Consider the following 12,857-nt stretch of genomic DNA (forward strand, 5'->3'; position numbering starts at 1 on the left):
ATTTGAGTTATGAATCTCTCTGCCACAGAATGTTTCAGCATGCCAAATTGAGTAGGGCTTCTGTGGTGTGGAACAATGGAGCCTATATCAGGCCTGCTAATTGTATTTAGATCCAAAATTGCACTGAGCTCTTCAAAAATACCAACCTAGTGCATTTGTCCTCTGCCTCACTGAGCTCCTCAAGAAACTGTTCTCGTAATAAAAATATGCCAGAGGGGTATTCTAATATTGAAATTTATTATTGACCAGAAGGGCTTTAATGATTCAGCAGAGTAACACTGAAATTTATTAAACTTGTTAGCCTTTTCCATCTGCAGTGAGTCTTGATGGCTGAAATAACAATTGAATTGGAGGATAAGAGAGTAAAGTTCCCTTAGCATAGAATTAACTTTGTGTAATTGACATTTCAGAACAGGCAGTATTCCCTAAACTTGTGTAAGTTTACAGTCATTTATATCATCATTCTGGGAGACCTGAAGTCCTTGGAGAGAATAGACAAGGATGAGTGGGGATGGGGGTACTTTAGTACATTTGGCATAAAATGCTATGCAAGTCCACAGTTTTTGGCTCTTGGAATTCCTTAAGAAGATATAGCTTGTCACCTGGTGTCTCCCATCTCCATTATAAGTAGAAGTTTGGGTCTGAATAGAAATATACTGGAACTTGGATCCTACCCAACTGAAATTCCATTCCTAGTGTAATATAACCTTGTAATGTAAGTCTGCCCACATCGGGCTCTGTTTGGATACAAAATAACTCAGCACAGCCCAAAATAACACCTGATGATACTTTGACAAACCTTTTGTAGAGCTCTTTGTAGCACATTAATAGGAAGGTGGTTCCCAGCCAGTGAATATATACTCCTTAAATACCTGAGATTGAGTCAAGTTTATGACTCATCTGCCTTAGCCTCTGTCTCTTAAATACCTTCCTCTGTTTTACATTATTGGTGGAGGTTATGGTAAGACATTACCCAAGATCAGACATGAAACCATACAAGGCACTATAAGCATAACAATTAGAATCTCTGTGTGATGCCCCATCGATTAAAGGGACCCATAAGTAGAAATGCAGTCATTCCAGCTACATACCAAGATGTTAGTATTCCTGGAAATCTTGTGTCTGGTGTTATATTAGGCTGATGATGTGCTTTTAATATTTTCCTGCTGAGCCTAATGCCACCTATCCATTTTAATTAAGACATATGCAGAAACGTAGCCCTTTTCATTCTCAAAGAAGGGTACTTGGTAGGTAATAATTCCTTTACACTGGACCACCATATTTTCAGATGAAAAAGGTTTGAGCAAATCTTTTTAGCTCCAAAGTTTGTGTCTTATATATATGTAAAAATCATTTGTTGGTCCAATATGAAATATCCCATTGTGTACCATCTCCAATGAGATGGGCACTGATAGCAGTAGTAAAAGAAAGTGTGTATATACTTCAACTGCAGAGCAGGGTTACTTTACAGATAAACTAGTCATTGAAAAAAAATTCCTGTTACTGAGACAGATTTCACGCTTCCAGCCAAAGGTCATACACAGCTCCCAAAGTCTAACAGGATGTCAGAATTCCTGTATCTTCTTCCCCACAAGGCATACGTGAGGTTAAGCTAAGTAATAATCTGGTCTCTTGTCACGGGCCAAACAGGTTGGATGGATTCTTCTCCTTGCAAAGTGATCCTTTCCATAGGATTTCACAGTTTATTCATATATGATGACACATCACTGTGGTGAGATCCCAGTGTTGATAAGATGGCTTCTCGTGTCCAGGGCCTTGAAGAGATTTTCACAAATGACTGAAATAAAATAATTGAAGTAAAATTTGAATTTAAGGCAAAGATGAAACCTTGGATAAGGGACTGAGTGGCTGCTTCTTTACACTATCACTTCAGAAGTATTTTAGATCAAATGCCCAGATACATATTTGGTATGAATTAAAGTCTGAGTTGATATAATTTGAGTTGCTCTTTTTACTGGAAAGTAATAACAATATAATAATACAAATAATAATACTTTGCCCTTCTGCAGCACTTTTTATCCGAGAATCTCAAAACACTTTCCATACATTAGATTTTAAGGTCAGAAGGTATCATTATGATCACCTAGTCTCACCTCCTGCATTGCACCAGCCATAGAATTGCACCAAAGTGATTCCTACAGGAGCAGTTTGGGAGCTCGTATCTTCTTTATCAGCTATACCATATATTTTAGAAAAAACATCCAATCTTGATTTAGAGACTTCAAGAATCCACCATGCCTTTAGATAAGTTGCTGCCATGGTTAGTTGCCCTCACTTTTCAAAATTTATGCCTTATTTCTACTCTGAATTTGTCTAGCTTCAGCTTCCAACCATTGGATCTCATTACACCTTTTTCTGCTAGATTAAATCTCTTTCCCAGGGAGAACTTTTAGGCTGTGATCAAGTCTCCTCTTAACCTTCTCTTGGATAAACTAAGTAGACTAAGCTTCTTAAGCCTCCCATTATATGGCATGTTTTCCAGACTTCCAGTCATTCTCGTAGCTCTTTGTTGAATGCTTCCAATCTTTTTAACATACTTTTTGACACAGCATTCCAGAATTGGACACAGTATTCCAGTATTGGTCCCACTAATTCACACGAGAGATCGAACTGAACCCAGTGGGTTTTCTCGTGTGAGTAAGGCAAGTAGGATTTGACCCAGTCATAGCAGAACTTTAAATAGAACCCAGAAGTTCTGATTCCCACTCCCCTACCCTACCCGTTAGATATTCCCAGGGCCGTCCTTACCCATATGCAAAGTACGCAGCTGTGTAGGGCACCAGGAAATTTGGGGCACCAAATTTCCTGATGCCCTGCATGGCTGCGTGCTCCTCCAGCCCCTGCTCCGCCTCTTCCCCATGGCCTCCGCTCCAGCCTGGCCTCTTCCTGCCCCCACTCAGCCCCAGCCCTGCCCCCACTCCACCCTGTTCCCAAATCCCCCACCCCTTCTCCACCTCTTCCTGCCCCTGCTCCACCCCCACTCCCCTGAGGACTGCAGCAGGGCTGGGCCTGCACTCACTGATGGCAGGAAGTGCAGCAGCCCAGCCCCAGCCATGTCGCTGGTGAGCGCTGAGGGGTGGTTCCCCTGTTCCCCAAGCCAGCCCTGCCTCCCCCGCGGAGGCCTGAGTCCCCCCACTTCCGCAGGGAAGCTGCGTAGGGCCCCAGAATAGCTAGGGACGGCCCTGGATATTCCTACCTCCATTCATGACAATAACATGATCTGATTTATTGTTTAGTGTCTTTCATACAAACATATCACAATATACTTCACAGCCAATTACAGTCTTTAGATCAAAGATGGGTAAACTATGGCCTGCGGGACCCTCCTGCCCAGCCCCTGAGCTCCGGGCCTGGGAGGCTAACCCCCGGCCCCTCCCCTGCTGTTCTCCCTCCCCCGCAGCCTCAGCTCACTGTGCTGCCAGCGCAATGCTCTGGGCAGCAGGGCTGCGAGCTCTTGCTGGGCAGCGCAGCTGCAGAGCCATGGCCTGACCCGGTGCTCAGTGCTGCTCAGGTGGCGTGGCTGGCTCCAGCCGGGCAGCACGGCGGCCTGTCCTGGTGCTTTGGGAGGTGCGGCTGTAGCGCTGCCAGCCACCAGTGCTCCGGCAGCGTGGTAAGGGGGCAGGGAGGGCGGGGGGGTTGGACAGAGAGCAGGGGAGTTCGAGGTGGTGGTCAGGGGTGGGGGTGTGGATAGGGATCGGGGCGGTCAGAGGGCGGGGAACAGGGAGGTTGAATGGGGGCAGGGGTTCCGGGAGAGGCAGTCAGGAAGGAAAGGGAGGTTGGATGGGGCAGCGGGGGGCACTCAGGGGCAGGAGTTCCAGGGGCGGTCAGGGAGAAGGGGTGGTTGGATGGGGCAAGGGTCCTGGGGGAGGGGGCAGTCAGGAATGAAAGAGGGGTTGGATGGGGTGGCAGGGAATCCAGGGGCAGTCAGGGGACAGAGAGGGGTGGAAGGGGCAGGGGTCCTGGGGGGGCCATCAGGGGACTGGGGGAGGGGTTGGATGGGGCAGGAGTCTCGGGGGAGGCCATCAGGGAGCGAGAAGCAGAGGAGGTCGGATGGGGACAGGGGCCAGGCCACGCCTGGCTGTTTGGGGAGGCACAGCCTCCCCTAACTGGCCCTCCATACAATTTCAGAAACCTGATGTGGCCCTCAGGCCAAAAAGTTTGCCCGCCCCTGCTTTAGATACTACTGTAAACAAACAATACAGATTTACAACTAGAACTGGTTGAATTATTAATTGAAAAGAACTGATTCAGTACATCCCCCCCCCACCCCCTCCGCTTTATTTTCTTTTTTCCAAATTACCCTAGAACAACACATGCATTTTATAAATTTGTTCACTAACTGCAATTGTTTGATGATTATTTGCTTCTAACAAATTTTAGTCTATGGTTTATTCATGAAGTAGTCACTATAGGTATTCACTAATTCACACTACATTATTGATCTCCTAAGTCACATGGTATTGTTTCCATTCCTCACTCAGCAGTATATCCAGGCTTTGTGGCAATGCCTTCTGTGGTAGTGTGGAAGGTTTCTTGGGTACAGGACAGGGAGTCCCAACCAATGGATACATGACTATGCAAATTTACTGGTCTCTTCTAGTCCCATATGGAGCAGTTGCAGTAGCCATGGATTGGTTCTCCTCATCTTCAGCAGCCCAGGGGAAGGATTCTGTTCCCTTAGCCTATGTGTAGAACCCCTGTTTAAATTAGTTCTGCACAGGAAAAGCTTTGGCCCTTAGTGATATTGTTTTGGTTTGCAAAAAGAAAAGGAGTACTTGTGGCACCTTAGAGACTAACCAATTTATTTGAGCATAAGCTTTCATGAGCTACAGCTCACTTCACAGACTAACACGACTGTTACTCTGAAACCTGTTTTGGTTTGTTTCCTCTAATCATAGAAGAATAGCGCCTCAAGTTAAAGGCTGCAAGTTTTCTTCACAGTTAGTATAACTAGAAATTTAATTTTCTTCAGTGACAATTTAGATTTTAGGGAAAGCAGTAAATTCATGGAAAGACTCTAAACCCACAGGATTTCTGGATTATTGTCCCTGCCCATGAGTGTAGGTGGGATTAATCATGCCTCACAGGCAGATCATTTTCAACTAATCACTTTCCTCTGCAGCACTGGGCACAGGTCACTTGGTAAGGTTATCTCATGTATTAATTCCCTGCCATTGCAAGGGCCTCAGACATTGATGCACCTTGGTCACTCCTGTTATTTGCCTGTGGCAGACAATAGTTTCATTTCCTGAGGACTTTACTACTTTGGTCTGTTTCTGGTTATTGGCTTGGTGCCTGGCCTGTGATATACAGGTGAGACTAGATGAACTAGGAGTCCCTTCTGGCCTTAAACTCCATGCCTCTGCATAAAGACATAATATTCCAGGCTAGAATTACAATAGGATTCACAAAGTGTTCACAATTCACAAGTAATGGTGTGCAAAAATGACAACCATTATACTGAAAAATTTCACAAAATAATGTTGGCCTACTAGTTCTGCACACTATTTCCCTGCTGCAGCAACACACTCTTGGGGGCCACCTCCCCCTCCCTTACCTGGGCTGGGCCTGCACCCCTCAGTGCCTACGGTCACAGGCTGACCAAGGCCAGCCACACCACCTGTTTTGTGTGGCTGCCTGAAGTTCAGATTTCAGAGCCACACAAACACACCCGGAGACGGCTGAGCTTTTCATATGGGCCATGCAGGTTCCGGGGCGGCGGAGGAGGCGGGATGTGCTACTCAGCTTCCAGGGTGCAGCAGTGACGTGCCCGGTCGGCCAGGGGCGATCCCTGAGGAAGCTGGCAGGTTTCAGAGGCGCACCCATGTTGTTCTGCATCCGCAAAAAGAACAGGAGGACTTGTGGCACCTTAGAAACTAACGAGTTTATTTGAGCATGAGCTTCCGCGAGCTGCAGCTCACTTCACCGGAGTAACGCACCCCGCCTCCTCGGCCGCCCCGCAATCTGCATGGTGCATAATAAGCAAAACTTCCAGGGGACGCCCCGCCCCGCCTCACCCCCGGCCGGGCCAAGCGGCAAAGCCCCACATGCAGCGGAGCTGGAAAAACAAGCCCCCGAGCCCGCGACGCTGCGGCATGCGAAGCCGCGTTTCAGCAAACCCCGCGATGCCGCTTCGCGCCGGGGCACTCGGAGCCCCGGGGGGCGGGGCCGGAGACCCGGCTCCCGGGCGCGGGCTGGAGCGGGGGCGGTGACGTTTCTGGCACGAGCGCGCGCAGGGCGACGGGAGAGGCGGCGGCAGCAGCAGCATGGAGGCCGCCGCACGTGTCTCCGCGCTCTGGGTCTATCGCTCCGCGGCGGGCCCCGGGCCCTCGGTCTCCCTGCGGAGCAGGCGCATAAAGAAGCGGCCTAAGCAGAGCAAGACGGGGGTGCCTGGGGATTGTCCCGCTCCAGCGGGGCCCGGGAAGGGGGAGCAGCTCGGAGCCCCTCTACCCGGCCGGGGCGCAGCAGGAGGAAAGCTGGGAAGGAGCCGGAAGGGGAAGCAGAGAGAGGGGTACTTGGCCCCCATGCAAAGCCAAACTTCGGGGCTGCAGGGAATCCCCAGACCGCAGCTGGCAGGGGTGGCACCAATGGGAGCAGTGAGGGGAACTAGCAGCCCAAGGCCCCAGGAGCCCATCACTGGCCCCTCTCTGCATGGCCTTCTCCAGGAGCTGGGTCGGGTCCAGCACAGCAGGCAGCGGGCAGCCAAGCTGTTTGAGTGGCTGATTGCACCCATCTCCCCACAGCAGTTCTTTGAGCAGAGCTGGGAAAAGAAACCTCTCCTGATCCAGAGACACAACCCAGGATACTACCAGGGGCTCTTCTCCACAGCCACCTTCGATGCAATCCTGCGGGACAATGATGTCCTGTTTGGGGTCAACTTGGATGTAACAAGCTATGTGGATGGGACAAGGGAAACCCACAATCCTGCTGGCAGAGCGCTGCCCGCTGTCGTATGGGATTTCTACAGGAATGGCTGTTCCCTGCGGATGCTGAACCCACAGGCCTTCTCCACCACAGTTTGGCACTTCCTCTCCATCCTTCAGGAGCAATTTGGGAGCATGGCTGGAGCAAACACATATCTGACACCCGCGGGCACACAGGGCTTTGCTCCACACTACGATGACATTGAAGCTTTTGTGATCCAGCTTGAAGGGAAGAAGCATTGGCGGGTTTATGGTCCTAGGAATGATACAGAGGTGTTGCCCCAGTTCTCGAGCTGTAACTTTGCTCAGGAGGTGATTGGAGAGCCCATTCTGGAGACAATACTCGAAGCTGGGGACCTGCTTTATTTCCCCCGTGGATTTATCCATCAGGGGGACTGTCTTCCTGATGCACACTCACTCCACATAACTGTTTCTTCATACCAGAGGAACTCCTGGGGAGATCTGCTGGAGAAACTCCTCCCAACGACCTTGCAGATGGCCATAGAGGAGGATGTGGAGTACAGGCAAGGGCTCCCTATAGATTACTTAGAATATATGGGGGTCCTGAACTCAGATGTGGTTGATTCTCGCCGAGGTGCTTTTATAGAGAGAGTACAGAATTTGATAAAGAAACTGGTGGACTATGCACCAATTGATGCTGCGGTGGATCAGAAAGCTAAGTTGTTTCTTCATGACTGCCTCCCTCCCATGCTAACTGAACATGAAAGGGCACTGAGTATACATGGTGTTCCAGCCAGGTGGGAAGATGGAGATGTTCGTGATGCTGATATACCGATAAAGAAAGGGACTCAGGTACGGCTGCTCCGTCAGGGCATCATTAGGTTGTGTAATGAAGGAAATGGTTTGCTGCTGTATTACACAACAGAAAACTCAAGAGTGTACCACAAGGAGGAGCCCAAGTACTTGGAGATAGATCCTGAGTTTACAGATGGTATTGAATTTCTGCTTTCTTCGTATCCAAAGTATGTCTGCGTGGAGACCCTTCCATGTGACACCTTGGATGATAAAATCTCCTTAGCTACCTTCTTGTTTGAAAAGGGCCTGCTGATTACCAAGAAACCTCTGGTGCCTATATAATTGTTAAATTATGATCAAAATAAATATATTGATTGTTTAGAAAAATTCTGTTGTTTGCTACCTTACACTTACTGGTAAATTTGAATCAGGGGTCCAGATCGGAGAATCCATCCTGGTGGAACAGCTTTGACCTGGGTAGACAGATTAAACACTTTCTAAAGGATACGTACACAAGAAGTAGGTATATAGCCTGTCCACAATAGCACAGAATTAAACTTTGTTTTCCCAGCCATATTAGTGCCTCTGTACGTTAGTTTTATATGTTCTTTACCTTTTATGCGATAAAATAAGGTGTAGCAGCCTATGATTCCTTTATAGCAGGGGTGGCCAAACCGTGGCTTGCGAGCCACATGAAGCTCTTACAGTTAAAGTAACGCTTGTGGAGCTCCCCCCTCCCATTCTCCGCCTACCAGACTGGGGTCAGGGGGAGCTCATGGCTTCTGCAGTGGGGTGGTGGGGCTAGGGGACAACTAGAGACAACTGGTGCTTCTCTCCCCACAACAGCTTGAGTCACACCCCTCCGTGCAACTTCCAGGTGTTAGCTCCGCATGGAGAGGCAGTGACAAACAGCTGGGAGCTGCAGGGAGGGGCCGCTGCTTTAGCTGCATGGGGAGAGGCAGCCGCTATTTTGCTGCAGCTCTCCGTGCAGCTCCCAGCTGTTTGCCCCTGCCTCTCCGTAGGATCCAGGATCCTCGCTTGCCAGCTCCAGCAGCTGCCATGCAGGGAGGGGGTCTGGCAGCAGCATGTGACCAAGTGGGGCCAGCAAACCCTGGTAAAAATCTGGGGTCACATTCCCCCCCCCAAACATGTTGCTTCTGGCTTCTGCCTAGTGTGGGGGGGAGGGTCTCGGCGCTGCAAGAAGTTTGCCGTATTGGATTACATATATTTTTACACCGACTTAGTCTCATTTACATCTACTGATTGACTTATGCATTCATCATCACATTACAAAGGACCTCTGAATTTCTCCTATGGTGTGTAGCAGACTATACTAAATATGCACAAGCTTGTAATCTTAGATGTTAGCCGGTAAGAGTAAGAAGATACTATTAGCTTTTTATTTTAGTCTTACTCTGCGTTATCTGTAAAACCTTACAAATTTGAAAAGTAACACCCTTGTTCCTGGTATCTCTCCTTTTTCTATTTAGTAAAGAAACACTCCTCTTCTCCCCCACACCATCGCTAAGAGTGGAGAATTTTTTCACATGGTAGCATCATCACTGATGTTTGTGTAGTACTGGAAATAAAGTAGCTGCTGCAACACCAGTAGAAAGTGCTCAAATATTTTGCTGGTGCTAAGACAATGATGGGTTCTGGAAATGACAGAAATTAATTTTGTGATGATGAAATATTTTGTAGCTTTTTTTTTTTTAATGATTAAGCATTTTGAATCCAGATAAACCTCCCCATTAGTTCAAATGTGGAGCCCAAAGTACTACACAGTTTATAAATTTCCTATTGTTGGGTGAATTGGTTAACCAATGTTTGCATCTAGCAAATGTGAGTGCAGTCAAATCTATTTCACATAAGGTAGAATTGAAACAGCTTAACATAAGCATTAATGTAATGTAAACACCTAGAACGTGCTGTTGATTATGATAATTTTAGTACTGAAATGACAAAGACCAATCCAAATTTTTCTCTCACTGTACTGCTGGTATTGTCCCAGCGTAATTCAGAGCACAGGGACACCCCGCATTTATCCAAATTTCATCTTTGTTTGCCCTCTAGCCCCCACATAAAGACTGTGTAAAGTGGGAGTGACAGGTTTCTCTGACTGATAGGTTTCTGGGTTCTGTTGATCTTGTAGTCAGTACTCTAATGGCAAGCCTAATACGATCATTGTAGGGAAAAGGGTCATTGGGATAGGGGAAGGAACCCACTTTTTATTGACTTGTTAGCACCATGAAAATTGTGGGACTTTGAGTTTGTCTCCTTCATGGTAGCACATCACTTGGGTCTTATCAGATGGCCTGATCCCTCTGACCATTCCCTGTCCACGCTGTCAACCTTGTCCTAATCCTCAAACCCACTTACTCAGCAATACTCAGATATGAGTGAGGGAACTCTTGACAGATCTGGGTTCTGTTCCAGCTTCTGTAAAGTGGGTGGATAGTGAAGAAGCCTCACTGTCAGCAACTTTTTTCTATAAAGAAGAGATTTATATGGATGGCTCCTTGTCTCCCTTCCTAATGACACTGGCAGTTTCCCTTCCACACACCAGAATCTTTTTACTCAGCACACGCTACTCTCCTGACTGAGAAGTGCTTCTGTATGTGTTCTACCCAACACTGCACTAACGAGTTGTAGTAGGAAGTCAGTGTTCTTGCACCAGTGGGTAGGGAAACAGCCGTGGGTCTCCACGCCTCTAGCTCCAGGTCTCTGTATGGAAACTGAACACTTCTGAATGACACCCGTTCCGTTGCAGATCCTTAATCCTTGGCCACAAGAAAGTTAGACTCGCAGGCAACCTACTCCTACTTGCACCACTGGGACAAGCTCCAGAACAGACTTCATGCCAGTGTGGAGTATCGTTCCCTGTCCATGCCAGAACATACCCGGGCATCCCCTATCACACCAAGGGTTGGATTGTGGGGAGCAGCTAGTGTAGTGTAGCTAGGAGGTGACGGAGAGTTTTCCCTATGCAAGGAGAATTCTCTACTGACTAGCTCCAGCCATTTGAAAGCCAAGCAGTGCAAGGTAGCCTTAGCAGCCCAGAGAATTTTTTAATGACTGAAATCAAGTTTTATATCCTTTGCATCTACAACTCTCCTATCCTTTGAATGATATGCAGTATCTTCTGGGAGAGCTATTGAATGCTATAACCTCCTCCCACCGAATAAGTAACTCAAAAGACTGGTATGATCTCTTCTGAAAGGAAGTGATCCATGTAACACATCCCTTCTAATCCATACACACACACACACACACACATTACCAGAGAAAGTGGATCCAAGGACAGCTATGAGGTTCTGCAGTATATCCTTGTGGGCAGAGCTATGCTCCTTTGCATGATAGATTCGGTTGGCTTCCTGCCACAAATGACCTATAATCTCTTCGAGTTTCAGCAGTTTCCGGGTCACCAAGTCCTTTTGGCTTAGCCTGGAAATCTGGATAAAAAATGCGGAACAGGAGACCAGTTAGTCTGATGATAAGTCTTCAAATTCTTAATTGCAAAATTCAACTCGAGTGGCATGAGCAATTTTGGGGGGGCAGGCAAATAGCAATTAGTTTTTTCCATTATAAATCATGGTAAAGGGGTGAACAAGCATATTTTTTGTCTGGACTGTTGAATCTTGCAAGGTTATTTTCATTAAGTCCTGGAGCCAGCAGCTTGTGAGTAAGCACAGTGGATAGTTCTGAGTATCTTTTGTGAAAGTGTGAGCGCCACATTTTCTTGCCCATAAGAAACTCAGTTGCTCAATCAGAAAAATAAAAGTGTATTAAATATGGGACAGAGGGCTGCTATAGTTGCCACTCCCTACAAGGAAAATCCACGAATGATACGTTTTTTGCTCGTTTGGATGGAAAAGCTAATTATGTAAGGCTTCATATATTGCACAGGAAACTAGATAAAAGTTTTGGCACACTGGGCCGCAGACTGGAATTTCTGGAGCAGCTCCAGATTAAATTAACAAGAATGTCCATTCAAAACATAACATGAAAATAAATGAAAACACATTGCTGTCATCCTTCTATTGTTTAGATATTAATTTCAGTTTTTTGCTTGGTCCTTAATTTTTCAATATGCAAATAGTGTTTGTATTGCCAAAGCACAGCTGCTTTGTAGAAGTTGTTAGGGGAAGCTGTGTATGGGACAACTGGGGTTTTTGACACTTTGGAGATTATGGAATAAGCACACTGGCACTTCTGCAATAACATCCTGCTAGACTGTGATACACTAAGGCTATCTCTACACTGGCACTTTTGTTAGTAAAACTTTTGTTGGTCGGGGTGTGAAAAAACACACACCCCTGACCAACAAAAGTTTCATGATAAAAGTGCCGGTGTGGACAGCCCTGTAACAGAATATCTCAATGGCTAGCGCACCCTCCTGAAACATGTGGCAGACTCCTGTTCAAATCCTCTCTCCTCTGGCGGAGGTGGGAAATGAACCTGGGTTTCCTACATCCCCGGAGAGTGCTCTAACTACTACTGGGCTGTTATAAGATGGACACCACCATTGCTGCCTACCGGATCAAAGCCCACAGGGGAGATATGCATTCCTCTGCCTATCTGGTTAGCTAGGAGATAGGATGCCTAGTGAGGTAGCAGTGTGCACGCCCAAAGACAGCTGGGGAACTTTTACAATGAGTTTAGATGCATACAGGGTTAGGCAGCAGCTGAGCAGGAGTTTGGTGGATCACGGTGGCACCAAAAACTGAGACTTAGGTGCCTAAATCTGGGGTTTAGGTGCCAAGTCCCTTCATGGATCTGGGCATTACTCCCCACTTAGTCTTGTTGACTTCTATAGACCTACTTATGCTGTAAGTGCAAGGTACTGTTCAGCATGGGTAAATTTATCACAATCTGGCCCAAACCGATCAGCAGTGAAACAGCCAAAAAAATGGTCATTTAAATGGTCAGCTTGAGGTTTCAGAGTCAATACCCTAATGAGATGAATGGGGCAGCTCAGATTTTTCTTAGAGCTATTTGTACAGGATGACTACAGACCCAGGAAGACAACACTGCATTGGGTACGTTCAGTAGATGTTTGAAAGGTTTTCATTGCAAGTTCAGATTTTAGAACACATCTGCAGAATACAGCAGTGCTGTAGCTAGGAGTGGAAATCTGGGTGGGCCCCAACTTTCGGG

The 12,857-nt window shown here is 47.2% G+C and overlaps 2 protein-coding genes across 2 annotated transcripts in view; one reads left to right on the forward strand and one right to left on the reverse strand.

The window, feature by feature from the left end:
- Positions 1-252: 252 nt before the first annotated feature.
- The window catches only part of HEATR4 (HEAT repeat containing 4), a gene marked incomplete at its 5' end in the record, with an annotated part of 68,672 nt that continues 56,067 nt past the window's right edge, over positions 253-12,857 (reverse strand). Inside the window, 3 exons of the mRNA XM_084629921.1 lie at positions 253-1,798; positions 8,115-8,173; positions 10,981-11,152. Of these exons, the coding sequence (XP_084486047.1) occupies positions 1,697-1,798; positions 8,115-8,173; positions 10,981-11,152 (333 nt within the window). The 3' untranslated portion in view covers positions 253-1,696. The remainder of the gene's footprint in view (positions 1,799-8,114; positions 8,174-10,980; positions 11,153-12,857) is intronic.
- RIOX1 (ribosomal oxygenase 1) lies at positions 5,711-8,237 on the forward strand. Its single transcript, XM_084629922.1, has one exon. It carries the CDS (start codon positions 6,288-6,290, stop codon positions 8,040-8,042), a length of 1,755 nt encoding a protein of 584 aa, XP_084486048.1. The 5' UTR covers positions 5,711-6,287; the 3' UTR covers positions 8,043-8,237.

The sequence above is a fragment of the Lepidochelys olivacea genome, assembly GCF_965140295.1.
Source record: "Lepidochelys olivacea isolate rLepOli2 genome assembly, chromosome: 6".
Lineage (NCBI taxonomy): Eukaryota > Metazoa > Chordata > Testudines > Cheloniidae > Lepidochelys > Lepidochelys olivacea.